Source organism: Jaculus jaculus, chromosome 4 (assembly GCF_020740685.1).
Source record: "Jaculus jaculus isolate mJacJac1 chromosome 4, mJacJac1.mat.Y.cur, whole genome shotgun sequence".
NCBI lineage: Eukaryota > Metazoa > Chordata > Mammalia > Rodentia > Dipodidae > Jaculus > Jaculus jaculus.
Genome location: NC_059105.1, coordinates 157,006,483 through 157,028,531, shown reverse-complemented (window position 1 = coordinate 157,028,531; position 22,049 = coordinate 157,006,483). Strand labels below are relative to the sequence as shown.

General features: G+C 45.6%; 1 protein-coding gene across 1 annotated transcript in view; it reads right to left on the bottom strand.

The window, feature by feature from the left end:
• Positions 1-3,130, bottom strand: part of Muc13 (mucin 13, cell surface associated) — a 33,067-nt gene extending 29,937 nt beyond the window's left edge. Inside the window, exon 1 of the mRNA XM_045148118.1 lies at positions 3,066-3,130. Coding sequence (XP_045004053.1) covers positions 3,066-3,117 — 52 coding nt within the window. The 5' untranslated portion in view covers positions 3,118-3,130. The remainder of the gene's footprint in view (positions 1-3,065) is intronic.
• Positions 3,131-22,049: the final 18,919 nt, after the last annotated feature.

The following is a 22,049-nucleotide window of genomic DNA, read 5'->3' as shown; positions in this document are numbered from 1 at the left end:
CAACATGAATTTGAGGCCACCCTGAGACTACATAGTGAATTCCAGGTCACTTGGGGCTAGAGTGAGACCTTACCAGAAAAAAATAAAATAAAACAAGAACAAATAATAAATAGATAAATAATTTTTAAGGTGGAAATATGGGCTGGGAGGACAGCTCAGTAGTTAAAGGCACTTGCTTACAAAGCGAGACCGGAGGAGATAAGCTACCCCTGGCAATTTAGCCAAGCCACAGCTGAATCCACAGAGGAATTGAGGACCAACCCTGTTCCTGATAATCAGCGCCAGGGTGAAGGAGACAGACCCTGAGGACACTCAATACCTACCAAAGCCGAGATCCAGAGGCTCCTAAGAGCTCATCACTGAATAGACTTAAAACTCACCCACCACGGCTCAGGGAATTTTTCAGAAGAGGATGAGGAAAGACTGTAAGACCCGCAGTTTGAGACATCGTGCCCAGAGGCATCTCTCCCCCCCCCCCCAAATAACTGACTGCAACTCCCACAATGCATAAACTAAAACCCCATGGGGAATACTTGCAATCCCACTGAGGAGGGTCCCCAGCGGGATGGGGGCAGGAATGAGGGAAAAGAGGGTACCAACACATGATGTATCTATATGAAATATGTTGTTAATAATAATGATAAAGGGGGCTGGAGAGATGGCTTAGTGGTTAAGCGCTTGCCTGTGAAGCCTAAGGACCCCGGTTCGAGGCTTGGTTCCCCAGGTCCCACGTTAGCCAGATGCACAAGGGGGCACACGCATCTGGGAGTTTGTTTGCAGAGGCTGGAAGCCCTGGCGCACCCATTTTCTCTCTCCCTCTATCTGTCTTTCTCTCTGTGTCTGTCGCTCTCAAATAAATAAATTAAAAATTAAAAAAAATTTTCTTTTTATTTACTTCTATTTTTTATTTTCTTGAAGCAGGGTCCCACTCTAGTCCAGGCTGACCTAGAACTCACTCTGGCCTCAAACTCGGCGATCCTACTGCCTCAGCCTTTCATAGATGTGAGCCATCATGCCTACAACAGAAATATTTAGAAGGCTCTTTGGTGGTCACAACATGTTCATGTAGCAAGACCGTCAGGTTCTGGGTTCGAGAAAGGGGTACAGGACATACAAACCGTTTCTTGGGCCCAAGGCTTTTATTTAACCCAAGTTGAGAAGCTGGCAGGATTTGAAGTGATAGAGAAGACTCCAGAAATCTGGGGAAGGGGAATGAGAGGGGGTTTTATGGGCTATTGGGGGAGGAGGTAGGTAACTGCATTGTGAGGGAGGGGCCTTGAGTAATGTGACTGAGTTGGTCTATGTGAAGGTGGCATTCTGTCTCTTTGGGCCAGGCATACTCAATTATCATAACAAGAGGTGGTTGTCCCACCTTAGTGGGACAGGTAGCTCAGGCCTGGTCTGAGCATGGCCAGGTGAAAGGAAAGAGGTAAGAGGAGGGGCAAAGGAGACAGCTCTTGAACTCCTACAAGAACAAGAATAGGGGCTGGAGAGATGGCTTAGTGGTTAAGTGCTTGCCTGTGAAGCCTAAGGACCCCGGTTCGAGGCTCGGTTCCCCAGGTCCCACATTAGCCAGATGCACAAGGGGGCGCACGTGTCTGGAGTTCGTTTGCAGAGGCTGGAAGCCCTGGCGCGCCCATTCTCTCTCTCTTCCTCTATCTGTCTTTCTCTCTGTGTCTGTCGCTCTCAAATAAAAAATAAATAAATAAATAAAATAAAAATAAAACAACAAGAATAGGATCTTGCTCACTACTGTTTGTGGCCCACAGTATCAGTCTTTTGATTGGGTGTATGGTATCAGGCATTGATGCCCTTCTGTAGGGCAGGCCTCAAATCCAATCAGAAAGCAATTGGTTATACCCATAGCAGCCATACCACTATTGCAGCAGTGGGCACATATTGCCTTTGACAGGTTGGCACTGTAGCACACAAGGTCCGTAGCTGAGTAGTTTTTAAAACAAATTTTAAATTTATTTGGGCTGGAGAGATGGCTCAGTGGTTAAGGCACTTGCCCGTGAAGCCAAGGGACCCAGTTTGATTCCCCAGTACCCATGTAAGCCAGATGCACAAGGGGCACATGCGTCTGGAATCTCCTATATCGTTACATAGGGAGAAACAGGCTCAAAGCCACCTCTCCCTAAGGGCCTGCTCACCTTATTCCCAAACATACACTGCTCTCCCTGTCCCCTGCTGGCCTAGTGAACCTTCCCCTGCGTTCTCCGGGACAAGACACGATCAGACTCCCCAGCCATCTCTCCAGCGCTCCCCGCAAAGCATTCCCTTCTCCCTGCCCTTTTTCTCGCGTTTTACAGAAGGGAAGGCTTGCTCCTAAGAGGCACAGGATCCCCACTGGTCCTTCCTGAACCCCGCCAGCTTAGCCACAGCATCTGCCCAGGGCTCACAGGGAGAACCTGCGAGGCTCTCTCCTGTTGGGCGGCCCGGGTTTTCTCAGCCTTCTATCAGCAGCTTGAACCAGCTCTCAAAACCTCAAATCCTGGTGGCACCCATCCCTGTTCTCTAGAACAAACTCAAGTGCCCTTCACCTTTCTGCTGAGTCAAACGCCTCATCCCTTGCAAAAAGTCGCTTCTAGATTGGGCTGTCACACCATTCACACCACATCTGGACGCCCCTTCCCAACTCAGGAGACAGCACCTGTCTGAAGTCTCCCAACACTGGAATTATTCCCCTTGGCCAAGTGTCCTCAAATTCAAGAACACAGGTCAAAGCAGGACCTCTGCCCGTGGCTGGGTCTCCGATGCTTAAGGGAACTCACCCAGCTCGCTCCAGTAAGAACCAGTGCCTAGGAAACCACTGAGTCCTCCTTATCCCGCTTCAGACCAGTGTCTGCTTTGCTGAACCCCAAAGTCTTGGGGGCAGACCTCTTCTGCTAATGCTTCTTCCTCACCACAGGCTAAAATGCTGGTGTCTCTTAAGCTGAGCTAGGAAAATTTCATTCACAAAATGGCCCGCATGTTGGGACCACTGTAAGAACTGGTACTGCTGACCCTGATTCAAAGACCACAGACATGATTAGAAAAATTAAAAAACAAAAAGTCTTTCTTACCATAGTTTACCAAAAGGAGAGCAAGAAAAGGGAGAGGCTGGAAGGCTTTCATTCTAGTTCCTCTTGCTAGGTAATCCAAGGAGGAAGTGGGTCCCTTCTCTAAGTGCCTGGCGTTTTAACTCTCTTTCAAGTCCAAAGTCCAGTCGTAAACTGACGTCAATGCAGCCGAAGGTAATTAGTTGTCAGGACCTGGTCTTATACCAAGGACTCCTCCAGCCCCAGAGCAAGGAGGGCTGAACCCAGACCTGTGGATGATTTTCTGACTCAAAAGTTCAAAACAACTCAGGCTATTCCAAAATCGATTTCAAAACCCTTGCAAGGGCGGGGCAGGGGAATTTCGTTAATCTCTTTATATCCTAAATGTCGCTGAACTATCACCTTGTTAATGACCCTGTTGCTTTGAGCACTCAGAAATATAGTCTCTGCTCACCTCCTCCAAGAAATCCAATTTTCTTGACCTGCTGTTCTCAGAATCCCTAAGTCCTTCCATGTTTCCTCAAACTATTTGCTGCTTAACTTTGTCACCTTTTGCTGTGGACCAATACCCTGGGCCTCTCTGATGGTCACCTCTGGACTGTAATTCCATCTCCAGGTTTTCATGGTTCTCATATTCATTTTACCTGGCCATAGACTCCCCCCAAAATCATGTTCCTGCTGGGTAGCCAGTCAGAAGTTAGGCTTGACGGTCATTGAGGATAAACCCTTTCCTCATAACCAGTTTTGAACCCTACTTCTTGAGTCCCTCATAGCACATTAACTTTAAGGAACAGGAAAATATCACAATTAGCCCCTCCTTAGAATTTGAAATAACCATATGAGAGGAAGGAGAAAACATCACAATCGCCCCACTTCACTATTTAAAATGCTACGTGAAGATGTCCCTCAACTGATGAGTGGATAATGAAGATGTGGCACATTTATACAATGGAGTTCTACTCAGCGGTAAAGAAAAATGAAGTAATGAAATTTGCAGAAAAATGGATGGACCTGGAAAGGATTATACTAAGTGAGGTAACCCAGGCCCAGAAAGCCAAGCGCCACATGTTCTCTCTCATATGTGGATCCTAGCTACAGATGATTGGGCTTCTGTGTGAGAAGGAAAATACTTGGTAGCAGAGGCCAGTAAGTTTAAAAGGAGACATAAAGGGAGAGAAAGGAAGGGAGGAGGGTACTGAATAGGTTGATATTGTATATATGTAAGTACAATGATTGAGATAGGGAGGTAATATGATGGAGAATGGAATTTCAAAGGGGAAGGTGTGTGGGGGGGGGAGGGAATTTCCATGGGATATTTTTTTATAATCATGGAAAATGCTAATAAAAATTTAAAAAAAGAGTCATTGTCTAAAAAAATAAAATAAAATAAAATGCTATGTGAGCAGTGCATGGTGGCCTTTAATCCCAGTACCTGGGAGGCAGAGGTAGGAGGATCGCAGTGTATTCTAGGCCGCCCTGAGACTACATAGTGAATTCTAGGTCAGCCTGGGCTAGAACAAGACCCTACCTCAAGAAACCAAATAAATAAATAAAATAAAATAAAATGCCATATCTTTCAGAGGCTGGGGCTATAGCTTAGTTTATAGAGAGTGTTCCTAGTATGCACAAAACCCTAGCACTGATATACAGTGGTAACTTCCACTTGCAATCCCAGCACTCAGAAAATGGAGGTAGAGGGGCTGGAGAGATGGTTTAGCAGTTAAGGCATTTGTGTGTGAACCTAAAGAACTCCGGTTCAATTCTCCAGGACCCACGTAAGCCAGATGTACAAGGGGGCACATGCATCTTGAGTTCGTTTGCAGTGGCTGGAGGCCCTGGCACCCATTTTCTCTCTCTCTCTATCACTACCTCTTTCTCTGTCTCAAATAAATAAATAAAATATATTTTTTAAATGGAGACAGAAAGATCAGACATTCAAGATCATGTTCAGCTGCATAGGGAATTCCAGACCAGCCTATGCTACATGAGAATCTGTCACAAAAAAAAAAAAGTTAAAAATTGGCGTTGGAGCGTCTGAGAGCTGTGGACATGGCTTAGCAAAGCAACCACAAGGGCTATCTGGAGCTATAGAGTGAGACCCTACTTTGAAAAAAAAACAAAAAGTTTTAAAATAAAAATTTTAGGGAGTGGCGGGAGAGATGGCTCAGCAGTTAAGGCACTTGCTTGCAAAGCCTTATGAGCCAGTTTTAATTCTTCAGTACCCATGTAAAGCCAGACGTACAAAGTGGTGAATGCATCCAGAATTCATTTGCAGTGGCTAGAAACCCTGGTGAGTGGTCTTTTTCTCTCTCTCTCCTTGAAAATAAAAAAAATAAAATTAGTTTAAAATTGGGGTTGGAGGCTGGAGAGATGGCTTAGCAGCTAAGGCATTTGCCTGCAAATCCAAAGGACCCTGGTTCGATTCCCCAGGACCCACATAAGCCAGATGCACAAGGGGGCGCATGCATCTGGAGTTCGTTTGCAGTGGCTGGAGGCCCTGGTGCACCCATTCTCTCTGTGTCTATTTCCTCACTATCTCTTTCTCTCTGCTTGCAAATAAAAAAAAAGATTTTTTTAAAATTTTTATTAACATTTTCCATTATTATAAAATATATCCCATGGTAATTCCCTCCCTCCCCACCCCCACACTTTCCCATTTGAAATTCCATTCTCCATCATATTACCTCCCCATCTCAATCATTGTAATTACATATATACAATATCAACCTATTAAGTACCCTCCTCCCTTCCTTTCTCTTCCCTTTATGTCTCCTTTTTAACTTACTGGCCTCTGCTACTAAGTATTTTCCTTCTCACGCAGAAGCCAGTCATCTGTAGCTAGGATCCACATATGAGAGAGAACATGTGGCGCTTGGCTTTCTGGGCCTGGGTTACCTCACTTAGTATAATACTTTCCAGGTCCATCCATTTTTCTGCAAATTTCATAACTTCATTTTTCTTTACCGCTGAGTAGAACTCCATTGTATAAATGTGCCACATCTTCATTATCCACTCATCTGTTGAGGGACATCTAGGCTGGTTCCATTTCCCAGCTATTATAAATTGAGCAGCAATAAACATGGTTGAGCATGTACTTCTAAGGAAATGAGATGAGTCCTTTGGATATATGCCTAGGAGTGCTATAGCTGGGTCATATGGTAGATCAATCTCTAGCTGCTTTAGGAACCTCCACACTGTTTTCCACAATGGCTGGACCAGATTGCATTCCCACCAGCAGTGCAGAAGGGTTCCTTTTTTTCCACATCCCCGCCAACATTTATGATCATTTGTTTTCATGATGGTGGCCAATCTGACAGGAGTGAGATGGAATCTCAATGTAGTTTTAATCTGCATTTCCCTGATGACTAGTGACGTAGAACATTTTTTTAGATGCTTATATGCCATTCGTATTTCTTCCTTTGAGAACTCTCTATTTAGCTCCATAGTCCATTTTTTGATTGGCTTGTTTGATTCCTTATTATTTAACTTTTTGAGTTCTTTGTATATCCTAGATATTAATCCTCTATCAGATATATAGCTGGCAAAGATTTTTTCCCATTCTGTAGGTTGCCTCTTTGCTTTTTTCACTGTGTCCTTTGCAGTGCAAAATCTTTGTAATTTCATTAGGTCCCAGTGGTTAATCTGTGGTTTTATTGCCTGAGCAATTGGGGTTGTATTCAGAAAGTCTTTGCCAAGACCAATATGTTGAAGGGTTTCCCCTACTTTTTCCTCTAGCAGTTTCAAAGTTTCTGGTCTGATGTTAAGGTCTTTAATCCATTTGGACTTAATTCTTGTGCATGGCGAGAGAGAAGAATCTATTTTCATCCTTCTGCAGATATTTATCCAGTTTTCAAAACACCATTTGCTGAAGAGGCTGTCTCTTCTCTAATGAGTATTTTTGGCATTTTTATCGAATATCAGGTGGCTATAGCTACTTGGGCTTACATCTGGGTCCTCTATTCTGTTACACTGATCTACATGTCTGTTTTTGTGCCAGTACCATGCTGTTTTTGTTAGTATGGCTCTGTAGTATAGGTTAAAACCAGGTATGGTGATACCAGCCTCTTTTTTGTTGCTCAGTATTATTTTAGATATTCGAGGTTTTTTGTGATTCCAAATGACTTTTTGGATTGTTTTTTCTATTTCCATGAAGAAAGCCTTTGGAATTTTTATAGGGATTGCATTAAATGTGTAGATTGCTTTAGGTAAGACTGCCATTTTCACAATATTGATTCTTCCAATCCAGGAACAAGGGATGTTTTTCCACTTTCTAGAGTCTTCTGCAATTTCTCGCTTGAGTGTTTTAAAAAAAGTTTAAAGAAATGAGGTTGGGACTGGAGCGATGGCTTAGCGATTAAGGCACTTGCCTGCAAAGCCTAAGGACCCATGTTTGACTCTCCAGATACCATGTAAGCCAGATACACAAAGGTGAGGCAAGTGCAAGGTTGTGTATGCCCACTAGGTGGCGCAAGTGTCTGGTGTTCAACTGCAGTGGCTGAGGCCCTGGAATGCCAATTCTCCATCTCACCCTCTCTTTCTCTCTCTAAAATAAATAAATAAAATAAAATAAAAATAAAAATTGGGGTTGGAGAAATGGCTCAGCTGCTGCCACACAAGCATGAGGGCCTGGGACGTAGGAAGATCAGTTCTCCAGCACCCACATAAAATGCTGGACATGGCCACCCATGTGCGTAACCCCATTCCTATGGGGAGGAGGTGGGGACCGAAGGGTTACAGGGGTTCACTGAGGGTGGGCAGGCTGGGAACAACAGCTCCAGGCTGTGTGAGAGACTCTTACAGAAACACAAGGGTGAGCAAGCAGTAGATAATATCATCTGGCCTTCACAGGCAACACGCCTTTCTGCACACACACATGCCAAACACACACATTGGAAAATTTTTAAAAAAATAAAAATTAAGGGCTGGCGAGATGGTTCAGTGGGTGAAGTGTTTGCTATGCAAGCATGAGGAATGCAGCTCAAACCCCAGCACCCATGTAGAAGCCAGAGCTGATGGCTTGAGCCTGTAACCCCAGTGCTGGCAAGGCAGAGAGACAGGAGGATCCCTAGGTTTGCAAGCTCCTCAGCTAGGCTAGCTGACTTATTGATGTCTAGGTTCAGTGTGAGATGTTGTTTCCAAAAAATAAGGTGGAAACCCGGCGTGGTGGCCCACGCTGTTCATTCCAGCACTCGGGAGGCAGAGGTAGTGAAAGACCCCCCCAGAGGGAGACCTTCACTCAAATCTCGAGATAGCACGCACCCAAAGACACACAGGAGACCAAACTTGCTGCAAAAGCATGAGGCTTTATTTGGGAAACCAGAGCTCTGGGGTCGACACGTATCTCATGCAGGAGACAGAGGAGTCGACCCTGAGCCCTATTGGGTGTTTCTTTTTATAGGGTTTTTAGCAAGGAAGGGAAAGGGGAGGGGGTTTCACAAGGGTATTTGCAAAGCTTGTACAGTGATGTCTACATTATCTTTTTTTTTTTTGGTTTTTCGAAGTAGGGTCTCACTCTGGTACAGGCTAACCTGGAATTAACTATGGAGTCTCAGGGTGGCCTTGAACTCTCGGTGATCCTCCTACCTCTGCCTCCCAAGTGCTGGGATTAAAGGCGTGCGCCACCATGCCCGGCTATGTCTACATATCTTATTTGTGCATAACCAGAGTTTAAGTCCTTGGTCAGGCTGTCTTGGGAAACTATTTTATTATTTTGGTTTTTCTCAAAACTGTATTTTTGGGCTGGAGAGATGGCTTAGCGGTTAAGCGCTTGCCTGTGAAGCCTAAGGACCCCGGTTCGAGGCTCGGTTCCCCAGGTCCCACGTTAGCCAGATGCACAAGGGGGCGCACGCGTCTGGAGTTCGTTTGCAGAGGCTGGAAGCCCTGGCGCGCCCATTCTCTCTCTCTCCCTCTATCTGTCTTTCTCTCTGTGTCTGTCGCTCTCAAATAAATAAATAAAAAATGAACAAAAAAAAAAAATTTAAAAAAAAAACAAAAAACTGTATTTTTGTTTATCCTCTTCCCGGGACACAAAGTTTAGGTTGACCCGACCAACCCATATCTTGGGCCACCCGCAGCCTATCTTTTAGCTTATTTATTTACTCCTTCCTGAATATACAGTTCAGGCTGTCCCCTAGCTGTTTTTTCTTTAAAATTTTCCATCCTGCCCTTCAGTAGGAGGATTGCAGTTGAGTTCAAAGCTACCCTGAGACTACATAGCGAATTCCAGGTCAGCCTGGGCCAGAGTGAGACCCTACCTCAGGCAAACAAACAAAAACAAAACAAACAAACAACCCCCCCCCCCAATAAAATCAGATGGACAGCTACTAAAGAAGACAATGTCTGTTTTATTTATTTATTTAGTTTGGTTTTTCGAGGTAAGGTCTCACTCTGGTCCAGGCTGACCTGGAATTCACTCTGTAGTCTCAGGGTAGCCTCGAACTCATGGCGATCCTCCTACCTCTGCCTCTAGGCTGGGATTAAAGGCGTGCGCCACCACACCCAGCGACAATGACGGTTTTTGCTTTTGCTCCCCCTTGTGAATCCTAGCTTAGGTGGATCCTAGGAAATTGAACCGGGGTCCTTAGGCTTCTCAGATAAACACCTTAACCGCTAAGCCATTTCCCCAGCCTGTGAGGTCACATGATTTGCTGCAGGATATCCAATGTAGGGTCTCAAACCCTGTTTCCTAATCCAAGGAGAGTCTGTGCCCTTCCCTGGGTTGGCTTCAAGATATGAAGGAATAGTACCCACAGTTCTCCAGTACCAGTGTCCTCTAATGCCAGTGATATTATGTCATGCCCGTTTACTGTAGCTCTCCCTCTATGCCACTTCTCTGCATGGGACAAAGAATAGGACCAGGAAGGGACGGAAAAGGACAGAGACCTACCAAATACCTGACTGCTGACTCTGCCCTTGGCTTTGTATGGAAAAAAATTGGGCACCAGAAGTCAGCCAGGGGCTAGAGGGATGGCTTAGTGGTTAAGGCGTTTGCCTGCAAAGCCAAAGGACCCAGGTTTGATCCCCCAAAGACCCACATTAGCCAGATGTACAAGGGGAGGGGGCAAGCATCTGGAATTCGTTTGCAGTGGCTGGATGCCCTGGTGTGCCCATTCTCTTTCTCTGTTTCTCTATCCCTCACTCTTTCTCTGTCACATAAATAAATAAAAGTAAATTTTTTTTTTTAAATAAGTCAGCCAGTTCTGAAAGAAATAATCTACAATCAAGCATTCTTTCTTTCTTTTTTTTTGAATATTTGATTTATTTGACAAAGAAGGAGAGAGAGAGAGAATGGGCGCGCCAGGGCCTCCAGCCACTGCAAACGAACTCCAGACGCTTGTGCCCCCTTGTGCAGCTGACTAATGTGGGTCCTGGGGAATCGAACCTGGGTTCTTTGGCTTTGCAGGCAAACGTCTTAACCATGAAGTCATCCTTCCAGCTCAAGCATTCTTTCTTGTGCCCCTTTCTAGCTCAACACATGCCAGACTTCAACATTCCAGGATGACAGAGGAGAGTGAGTGCCCAGAGCTCCTCACCAGGGGCGATGCTTCTGTCACTGGTATTTCCTTTCAGAGAGATTATGCCCTGCCTCCACTCTTGGCCTCTTAAAGTATCTTTTATTCATTCTATTCACCTAAGTGAGCTGTGGCGGGTTGTTTAAGAAACATAAACTCAGGCCAGGCATGGTGGCGTATGCCTTTAATCCCAGCACTCGGGAGGAAGAGGTAGGAGGATCGCCGTGAGTTCGAGGCCACCCTGAGACTACACAGTGAATTCCAGGTCAGCCTGGGCTAGAGTGAGACCCTACCTCGAAAAACCAAAAAAAACAAAAAACCAAAAACCAAACCAAAACAAAAAAGGATAGAAGGCTGGAGAGAGGGCTTAGTGGTTAAGGCACTGGCCTGCAAAGCCAAAGGATGCAGGTTCGATTCCCCAGGACCCATGTAAGCCAGATGCACAAGGTGGAACATACATCTGGAGTTTTATTGCAGTGGCTAGAGGCCCTGGCACACCCATCAGTCTCTCTCTATCTGTCTCTCAAATAAAATAATAAGAATAAAATATTTTTTAAATGATAGTTTACCTCCATTTACCATATTTTTTTGTCTTCTCATGTTATTTAAAACCTGGATAGGAAAAAGAGATGACATTATACTTTTCTATATTCTAAATATTTATCTATAAATCAAGAGTATTCAGTTTATACCAGGATTTGCAGCGACACACAGTCATAGGAGCATTTCAGCCGGAGAAATGTCAGGAGAGCTCTTGCTTGGTCAACTTACCTAAGGGATTAGCTCTGCCCACCTGACTCTATCCAGTCCCTGTGTCCTCTGGAGACCCTATTCTGTATTGGTTTCGTTATCTGTTGTCTCTGCCCTGTCACTACTCTGTCCCTAGCACCTGGGACAGCTGGCATATAGGAGTTTCTCAGCAAATATTTATGAAATAAAAGAATGGGTGGAGAAATGCTGTCTGGTTTGTTTCAGGTACAGGAAGTAGGCAGGAGCAGCAACTAAGTCACCATCGTGGGGAATCGGGCTCACAGTGTGTTTGGATCATTTGATTTCCAGAAGTAAGGCTCAAGTGAGAAAATACGATATCATCACCAGATGAGTAGGTAGGGGAAACAATCAACTATTTACTCATTTTAGAGGGCATGCAAATATGAAAAGGAAATACCATTTTTTTCTCTTTTCTTTTCTTTTTTATTTTATTTTATTATTATTATTTTTTTATTTATATATTTGAGAGTGACAGACAGGGAGAAAGACAGATAGAGGGAGAGAGAGAGAATGGGCGCGCCAGGGCTTCCAGCCTCTGCAAACGAACTCCAGACGCGTGCACCCCCTTGTGCATCTGGCTAACTTGGGACCTGGGGAACCGAGCCTCGAACCGGCGTCCTTAGGCTTCACAGGCGAGCGCTTAACCGCTAAGCCATCTCTCCAGCCCTATTTTATTTTATTTTTTGAGGTGGGGTTTCACTCTAGCCCAGGCTGACCCTGGAATTCACTCTGTAGTCTCAGGGTGGCCTTGAACTCACAGCAGTCCTCCTACCTCTGCCTCCTGAGTGCTGGGGCTAAAGGCGTGTGCCACCACATCTGGCTTTTTATTTTTTTATCTTTTAAAGTATGTACATTACTAATATTTATCTAGAGCTATAAAATTCTTCTTACTCTTGGACTGAGAAATTTGCTTTCTGGAAGTTTATTTCAAGAAAATAGTTTCAAATGTACAGGTATATTTACTGGAGTATTATGTGTACTATTAAAAGAATAAATCCAAGCAGCCAGGCATGGTGGCCCATTCTCAGTCCTAACACTCCGGAGGCTGAGGTAGGAGTTCAAAGCCAGTGGTGAATAGAGTGAGAGTCTGCCTGGAAAAAAAAAACAACAAAAACAAAAACAAAACTACCAAGCAACTTTAGTGAACCACAGAGGATTATATACAGTGACTGAGTCAGGCTAGTGAGATAGAGAAAATTATGAAGTCATGGGAAGGGAGAGGAGTCCCTCACCCCAGAGTCTGGCTGAAGTCTCTTACCAGCTGAGAATCAAGAATTTCAACACAAGTGACAACATTTGTTTAAGGCCTTTCTTCCTTCCCAGATGAAAACCTGCGATGTTCTCTCCCAACATGAACCAACTGGTACGTGTGTGAACCTGCCCCCCCCAACTGATTACCCATATACTTCCAAGACCCGTGCTATTCTGAGCCCATAAGCACTTTTATTATTTTTTTGGGGGGGGGGTTCAAGGTAGGGTCTCACTCTAGCTCAGACTGACCTGGAATTCACTCTGCATTCTCAGGGTGGCCTCGAACTCACAGCGATCCTCCTACCTCTGCCTCCCGAGTGCTGGGATTAAAGGCGTGCGCCACCACGCCTGGCTCCACTTTTATTATATTATTATTTTTAAATTATTTTTATTCATTTATTTGAGTGACAGAGAAAAGCTAGAGAGAGAGAAAGAGAGAGAGAGAGAATGAATGGGTGCACCAGTTCCAGCCACTGCAAACGAACTCCAGACTCATGTGCCACCTTGTTGCAACTGGCTTACGTGGATCCTGGGGAATTGAACCTGGGTCCTTTAGCTTTGCAGGCAAGCAACTTAACCACTAAGCCATTTATCCAGTCCCCCCCACTTTTTTTTTTTTTGATTTTTGAAGTAGGGTCTCACTCTAGCCCTGGCTGACCTGGAATTTGCTATGTAGTCTCAGGCTGGCCTTGAACTCACAGCAATCCTCCTACCTCTCATTTTTTAAAAAATATTTGTTTTTATTTATATATTTATTAGAGACAGAGTGAGAATGGACGTGCCAGGGCTTCTAGCCACTGCAAACAAACTCCAGACACATGCGCCACCATGTGCATCTGGCTTACGTGGGCACTGGAGAATCAAACCTGGGTCCTTAGGCTTCACAGGCAAGTAAGTGCCTTAACCGCTAAGCCATCTCTCCAGCCCAGTTTTATTTTTTCTTTTCAATTTTTTTTTTATTAACAACTTCCATGATTATAAAAAAAAATATCCCATGGTAATGTACTCCCTCCCCCTCCCCATTTTTTTTTTTTTTAATGTGTAAAAGTAGTATACTAGGAACACAGGAGATAGGGCCCCCAAGCAAATTATGAGAGGGGGTCCATTCTCAATGACTTTCAAGCCTGCTAATTTCTACCATGAATATGAAGGTGAACCCTATGGAGGGCCAGGGAAGGTGCCTGTTCTACCAGCAGACTGTTTTATCTTTAATTATGTAAAAGATGTGCCTAAAAAGAGGAGCTACAGGGAAACAGAACACTGAACCCGGCTTGGCCTATGGGACGGCAGCCCATGGTGACTTCCTCTTCTCTTGTCACAGTGGACAGACTCAGAGGAAAGCACAAATATCAATGTGTGGGCTGTTTTGTTTGTTTGTTTGTTTTGTTTTTCGTGAGATAGGATATAACATTGCTGCCCAGCGTTGGTGGCCAGGAACTCACTAAGTAGCCCAGGCTAGCCTTGAACTTGTGAGACTATTCCAAGGGCTGGGATTACAGATGTGAATCACTATCCATACCTGGTAGCGTCTCACTCGTCCAGGCTGGCCTCGAACTCAAGGCAATCCTCCTGCCTCAGCCTTTCAAATGCTGAGATTAAAGGCAAATAGCACCCAAATGAACACATATATGGCTCTTTACTTTCTGGAGATGTGTCTCAACTACCTCCCCACCTTGGACTTTGGAAGGAGCAGCCATTTGTTTTGTGACATTTCACAATTATTAATCTACTTACCGTGCTGTGTTTAGTTAGCTCTTAAAAAAAAAAATTTTTTTTTTTACATCATGAGAGATTTTTTTATACACTATTGAATTATATTTTATCAACTATCTTGGGGAAGATATGTAAAGGGACTTTCCCCACAAGGGAGTTTGACTTTTCACTACTTCCTCCTCCACTTGCCAAATGGAATTACGAGGTTTCACTGAAGTCAGAAAGCTGTTTCCTGGAGGCCACGGTCACGTTTCAGATCTTGTGGAGGAAGTAAGGAGCTCTGCCCAGAAGCGTGGGTTTACTGCTCTTTTGAAAGGAAAGTTGAAAGCAATTGGAAGCAGGATTGCATTCTTCCGGGTAGCACAGTTGCTATGCTTTGAACCTGTTCACCTTTCCAAGACTTAACAGATGTGGTCTGCGTGCCTTGTTTGTTTCGTTGCCCCCCCCCCTCATGTATCTATGTGTGTGCATGTGCACGTGCAAGGTTGATGTTGATGGGTCTTCTTGCTGTCTTTGAGATGGGGTCTACCATGAACCACAGGGGTCACTGATTTGGCTGGGAAAGCTGGGCAGTAAGCCGGGGGAGCTCTCCTGTCTCTGCCTCCGCAGCACGGGAATTCCAGGGTGAGTGTCATCGCTCTCAGTTTTTATTTATGTGCGTGTCGGGAATCTGAACTCAGGACTTAGGTTTGTGCGTCAAGAGTCTAACCCACTGAGTCCCCTCCCCAGCCCTTGGTCTGAGTAAGCACGAGGCCCTCAGTTCGAATCCCCAGCCTCTACGTACGGGTGTGGCAGCGAGTGAAAACAGGAGGAGCCCTAGGGCTCGCTGGGCAGCTACTTACATTAGCTACATTACTCACTGCTGTTTTTTTTTTTTTTAATTTTTATTTTAGAGAGAGAGAGAGATAGAGAGAGAGAGAGACAGGGAGACATAGAGAGGGAGAGACAGAAGGAGAGAGGATTGGCATGCCAGGGCCTCAGCCACTGAAATCAAACTCCGGACGTTTGCACCACCTAGTGGGCATGTGCGACCTTGCACTTGCCTCCCTTGTGCGTCTGGCTTATGTGGGATCTGGAGAGTAGAACATGGGTCCTCAGGCTTTGCACGCAGGTACCTTAACTGCTAAGCCATCTCTCCAGCTCTCATTGCTGTTTTATTTTACTTTTTTTTTTAATTGACAACTTCCATAATTGTAAACAATATCCCATGGTAATTCCCTCCCTCCCCCCACTTTCCCCTTTGAAACTCCACTCTCCATCATATCCTCTTCCCCTTTGAATCAGTCTTTCTTTTATTTTGATGTCATGATCTTTTCCTCCTATTATGATGGTCTTGTGGAGGTAGTGTCAGGCACTGCGAGGTCATGGACATCCAGGCCATTTTGTGTCTGGAGGAGCACGTTGTAAGCAGTCCTACCTTTCCTTTGGCTCTTACATTCTTTCCGCCACCTCTTCTGCAATGGACCCTGAGCCTTGGAAGGTGTGAGAGAGATATTGCAGTGCTGAGCATGCCTCTGTCACTTCTTCTCAACACCATGATGCCTTCTGAGTCATCCCAAGGTCACTGCCACCTGAAAAGAGAAGCTTCTCTAACAAAAAGTGAGAATAGCAATAATATATAGGCATAAACATTAAGAGAAATGCATACTGGGCAGTTTGATGAGCATAGTATATACATTTAGCCAGACAGCAGCAGATATTACCCCCCTAGGGCTCATGACTATCCCTGCTGGAGGTTTTAAGTATCAGGGATATATTCCCTCCCATGGAGTGGGCCTCCAGTCAAATTAGAGGGTGGTTGGTTTCCCCCATAACAGACGTTCCACTATTGAACCCGTTGGCTCATTTGGCCTGGCCGGCCAAATATAACGCTTACAGTGTCCACTGTTGGGTATTTTCACTGGTGATTTCTCTCTTTCCCATTCAACTGCATACAGTGTGGCTTTTTCCAGCTGTTTGTCAGCTGGTCTACATGGAGGAGGTTTTCAGCTCAGCTCCAACAGTATTTCTCAGTGGCCTTTCAGCCCAAGTATGTGGAGTCTTCAGCACTAGGGTCTTACCATCTATTCCTGGTAGGAAACCAAGGGCCTCAACAATGGACTGTAATGTTTTGGGGGCATCAGGGACCTCCCTAGCCAGCAACTCACTGGAAGGTATCCCATCTCTGGCACTGAAAATTTTCTAGCAACAATCTATGGCTCCTGAGTGTTCCATTGTCCAAAAAAGTAGGTCTCCATATGATTTATTTATATCCTCTTAGATTTTAGTTAGCCCTCCCTCCACCTTTCCTTTACTCAATCTCTTCCCCTGACCTCACTTAGGCCTTTTCACCCCATTAATCTGTTCTTCTACTTACATATATACAATACCATCCTATTAAGTCCCCCCTCCCTCCCTTTCTATTCCCTTTATATCTCCTTTCTAGCTTACTGGCCTCTACTACTGAGTTTTCTTCCTACTCACACAGGAGTCCAAACATTTGTAGCTAGGATCCGCATATGAGAGAGAACATGTGACGTTTGGCTTTCTGGGCCTGAGTTACCTCACTAAGTATAATCCTTTCCAGATCCATCCATTTTCCTGCAAATTTCATTTTTCTTCACTGCTGAATAGAACCTCATTGCTGTTTTAAGAAGGCCCTGGTGAGTCACATGATGTGCAGTGTTGAGAACTGCTCCGAGGGACAGCATTATTTCAGTTGTGATGATTGCAAGGAGAAAATCTCTGGCTTGCTGGTGGATCTGGAACTGTTCTCAAATACCGGTGTATGTCTCTTCACAAGAAAGGTCAAGCCTCAGGCTTAGAACCCTTGGCAGTCAAAAACATCTACCCAGGGCTGGAGAGATGGCTTAGCGGTTAAGTGCTTGCCTGTGAAGCCTAAGGACCCCGGTTCGAGGCTCGGTTCCTCAGGTCCCACGTTAGCCAGATGCACAAGGGGGCGCACGCGTCTGGAGTTCGTTTGCAGTGGCTGGAAGCCCTGGCGCGCCCATTCTCTCTCTCTCCCGCTATCTGTCTTTCTCTCTGTGTCTGTTGCTCTCAAATAAATAAATTAAAAAAAAAAAAAACACATCTACCCAGCTGGGCATGGTGGCACACGCCTTTAATCCCAGCACTCGGGAGGCAGAGGTAGGAGGATCGCTGTGAGTTTGAGACAACAGAGTGAATTCCAGGTTATTCTGGGCTACAGCAAGACTCTACCTCAAAAAAAAAAAAAAAAAAAATCCACCCAGAATCAACACCTTATTTTTTACTGTGTTTATTTTATGATTAGTTTCCGTTTGTGACCAAGGAAACCAGTCTCTTTTCTATTTGCGATTGTGACATAAAGTTTCCTTTAAAACAAATTCATTTAGATCTTAAAAATTTCAAGCAAAATTTTGTATAATAAAAACGGACATGATGTGTGGTCCGTCAGGAATCCTGAGGGTGGTACAAATTTGTCTGAAGTTTGGGAAAACACCGCTGCAGGGCACTTTGTAGAGAGAATGGCAGGGAGGGGACTTCCAAAGTATAGATGCAGTCGTCTAAATCAAAAACGTGTCACAAGTTTTCAACACCATGAAGCTTGTCCCCTAACACTAGGACAGGAGAAGATTGAACTGGAGCCAGAGCTGAACTCTGAACTAACTTCTGACTGACTTGAATGCACTTAAGACTGTGATCTTGGGAAGCCCCCGCTCCCTGCAGCTGTGCGTCTTGGAGAATAAGCTGACCTGTAAACAGATGTTCAAAGCCTGAACTCGACTGGCAACTGTCCCACTAGAGATCTCTTCCAAGAGGAAGTCTTTCAGTTAGCTTTCTCAGGAACTGCCTTCTTTATGGCCAATTGGACACATAAAACCCAAGCAATTTCCTGAGAGGGCGTTTTAGCACCAGGAATCATTTCCATACCTTGCTTGATGTTAAGGCTCCTTGGCAAAGATGAAGAGATGGTCATGTGTGCTTGTTGGGAATGGTGTGTGGGAAACTGGCCTCATACAGGAGGAAGGGTATTTTATATAGCCTTTGATAAAATGAATCAGAGTCCTTTAAAAATGGATGGATGTGGTGGTGCACACCTTTAATCCCAGCACTTGGGAGGCAAAGGGAGGAGGATCGCCATGAGTTTGAGGCCACCCTGAGACTCCATAGTGAATCCCAGGTCAGTCTGGGCTCCAGTGAGACCCTAACTTGAAAAAATCAAAACCCCAAAAACAAAATCCTTTACCAAACACTTCAGCAGAGCATGGTAGAATGAAAGACACTCTTCTAGGTTCTGAGGTTATAACAACCAATTCAAGCAAATTCCTGCGGCAGTCAGTCAGTGCAGGGTGAAGGATCCATTCAGGACATGGTGACCGCACATGCAATAGGAAAGTCTCACCTCAAAACACTCTCTGAGGGCTGGGGAGATGGCTCAGTGGGACTGGCAGTTTGATTCAGGTGTCCCCTGTAAACTTAGGTGTTTTGAATGTTAGGTCTCCAGCTGGTGGAAATTTGGGAATTAAAGCCTCCTGGAGGAGCCGGGCATGGTGGAGCACACCTTTAATCCCAGCACACGGGAGGCAGAGGTAGGAGGATCAGCGAAAGTTTAAGGCCACCCTGAGACTACATAGTGAATTCCAGGTCAGCCTGAGTTAGAGTGAAACCCTACCTTGAAAAACCAAAAGTATTTCAAAAAATTTAAAAATAAATAAATAAAGTCTCCTGGAGGCAGAGTATTGTTGCGGGCGGGCTTACGGGTGAAAAAGCCAGTGTCCCCTTGCCAGTGTTTGACAAACCCTCCTGTTGCTGTCGTCCACCTGACGTTGATGAGGAAGTGATGTCCACCCTCTGCTCATGCCATCGTTTTCCTCTGCCATCATGGAGCTTCCTCTCAAATCTGTAAGCCAAAATAAACCTCCCCCCCCCTACCCCTCACCAGCTGTTCTTGGTTGGGTGTTTTCTGCCAGCAATGTGAACCTGACCGCTGCTGTGGGTAAGGCGCTTACTGGGTAAGCATGAGGCCCTGAGTTCGGATCCCCAGCACCTACGTTTGAGGCGGAGCCCTAGGGCTAGCTGGCCAGCTAGTTACATTAGCTAGTAATTGCATGACTTTCATTGCTCATTGCTGTGAACAAATACCTGACCAGAGGAGAGTCACGGAGGTAAAGAATTTATTTCAGCTTGTAGCTCCAAGGCAGGGAAGACATGGTGGCAGAAGTATGCAGAACCAGCGACTGCACCAGAGACCAGAAGCAGAGAGTGAATAGGAAGTGGGGCTGGACTACAATACTTCAGGGGAGAGAGCTCAGTGGAAGGGCACTTGCCTAACGTGTACAGTCCCGGATTCAATCCCCAGTACTATTTAAAAAAAAAAAAAACAAAACGGCTGGAGAGATGGCTTAGCGGTTAAGCGCTTGCCTGTGAAGCCTAAGGACCCCGGTTCGAGGCTCAGTTCCCCAGGACCCACGTTAGCCAGATGCACAAGGGAGCGCACGCATCTGGAGTTCATTTGCAGCGGCTGGAGGCCCTGGCGCGCCCATTCTGTCTCTCTCTCTCTCTCTCTCTCTGTGCGTTTCTCTCTCTGTCTGTCGCTCTCAAATAAAAATAATCAAAAATAAAAAAAACAAAACAAAACAAGTAGACATAGGCTGGAGAGATGGATTAGTGGTTAAGGCGTTTGCTTGCAAAGCCAAAAGATCCCAGTTCGAATCTCCAGGACCCACATAAGCCAGATGCACAAGAGGGGGGGCGCATGCATCTGGAGTTTGTTTGCAGTGGCTGGTGGCCCTGGCATGCCCATTTTCTCTCTCTCTCCCTCTTTCTCTCTCTCAAAATAAATAAATAAATAATATTTTAAAAAAAGTAAATAAACCCTCAAGGTCTGTCTTCAGTGACCTACTGCCTCTAGCAAGGCTCCCCTCTTCAAGGTTCTACAGTCTGCCCAAAGGGTGCTCCCAGCTGGGACCAAATGTTCAACCACATGAGCCTGCAAGGGCACGTTTCATTCAAACCACAATTCCAGCCAAATCTGTGAGAGACCCTGTCTTAAAAAAATAATGTGGAAGTCAGGTATGGTGGCGCACGCCTTTAACCCCAACACTCGGGAGGCAGAGGTAGAAGGATCGCCGTGAGTTCGAGGCTACCCTGAGACTACACAGTGAATTCCAGGTCAACCTGAGCTTGAGTGAGACCCTACCTCGAAAACAGACAAACAAACAAGAATAATAATGCGGAGCGCGACTGAGAAGGACACCTAATGTCAACTTCTGGCCTGTACGTGCATGCACACGTACAGGCATGAGCACCCCATCCCCGCAGGTGTGCCCCCACACACTAGCACACACGCATGCACAGCACATACACATGCAAAATAAAAAGTCACTCTTCGGGGCTGGAGAGATGGCTTAGCGGTTAAGCGCTCGCCTGTGAAGCCTAAGGACCCCGGTTCGAGGCTCGATTCCCCAGGACGCACGTTAGCCAGATGCACAAGGGGGCGCACGCGTCTGGAGTTCGTTTGCAGAGGCTGGAGGCCCTGGCGCGCCCATTCTCTCTGTCTCTCTGCCTCTTTTCTCTGTCTGTCACTCTCAAATAAATAGAAATAAACATAAATTTTTTTTAAGTCACGCTTGTGGTCAATAAAAAAATTGACATTAAAAAGGTCACTCTTTGGGCTGGAGAGATGGCTTAGCGATTAAGCGCTTGCATGTGAAGCCTAAGGACCCCGGTTCGATTCTCCAGGACCCACGTTAGCCAGATGCACAAGGGGGCTGGAGGCCCTGGCGTGCCCATTCTCTCTCTCTCTCTATCTGCCTCTTTCTTTCTCTGTCTGTCACTCTCAAATAAATAAATAATTTTTTAAAAAATGTACACTGCGGACAGAAACACAGGGGTGAGTTCTCAGAGGGAAAGTGACTCGCCGCTCGAGGGAGAATTGGGTCCTTTTTTTAGAAGTTAAGAGACGTTGGGGAAAGAGTGAAGTGCAGGTTACCTGTCCTCGCCTCTTCACCATTTCTGTGGGTTTGTATATGAATAGATAAGGGGTGGGCAGCTTACTATCTTGCCTGGTAGGGAAATGTGTAACAAGTATCCCTTGCCCTTTCTGGACTTGCCATTTGGGTTGAGGTGCCAAGGGTCATTAGGAATCAGGCTCCAACTGTTTGTATAAGATGTCCCTGGGTCAGGCTCCAAGCAGTCGGGATCCCACTGTTAAAGAGTGGAGGATTTTGCTTTTGCTTTTGCTTTGTGGCCTTTTTCTTTTTGTCTCTGGACCATGACCAGCAGCTGCTGCCCAGGTCAGGACCAGAGGAACCACTCCTTGCTCTAATGCCGGCTCCTTCTACCATGCGGTCTGATTCCTGTATTACAATTTAGCCTCAGTCAAGCAATGTTTGCATCTGCCTTAATGACATTTGCAAAGTCCAAGTCACGTCTGTTCCCCACAGAGTTCCTCTTCTGTTCTTTGTAAGTCACAGGAAGGAGTAAGAAATGGAGGTGGGGCTGGGGCAATTCTGACCTCAGGACTTCTCTCTAGGTCCTGCTGAGTCAAGATGCCTTGTAATGTTTGCTATAAATACTTGCAGTCCCTTAGAAAAATACTCTTTTAAAAATATTTAAGGGCTGGAGAGATGGCTTAGCAGTTAAGCGCTTGCCTGTGAAGCCTAAGGACCCCGGTTCGAGGCGCGATTCCCCAGGACTCACGTTAGCCAGATGCACAAGGAGGTGCACGTGTCTGGAGTTCGTTTGCAGCGGCTGGAGGCCCTGGTGCGCCCATTCTCTCTCCCTCTGTCTCTCTGGCTCT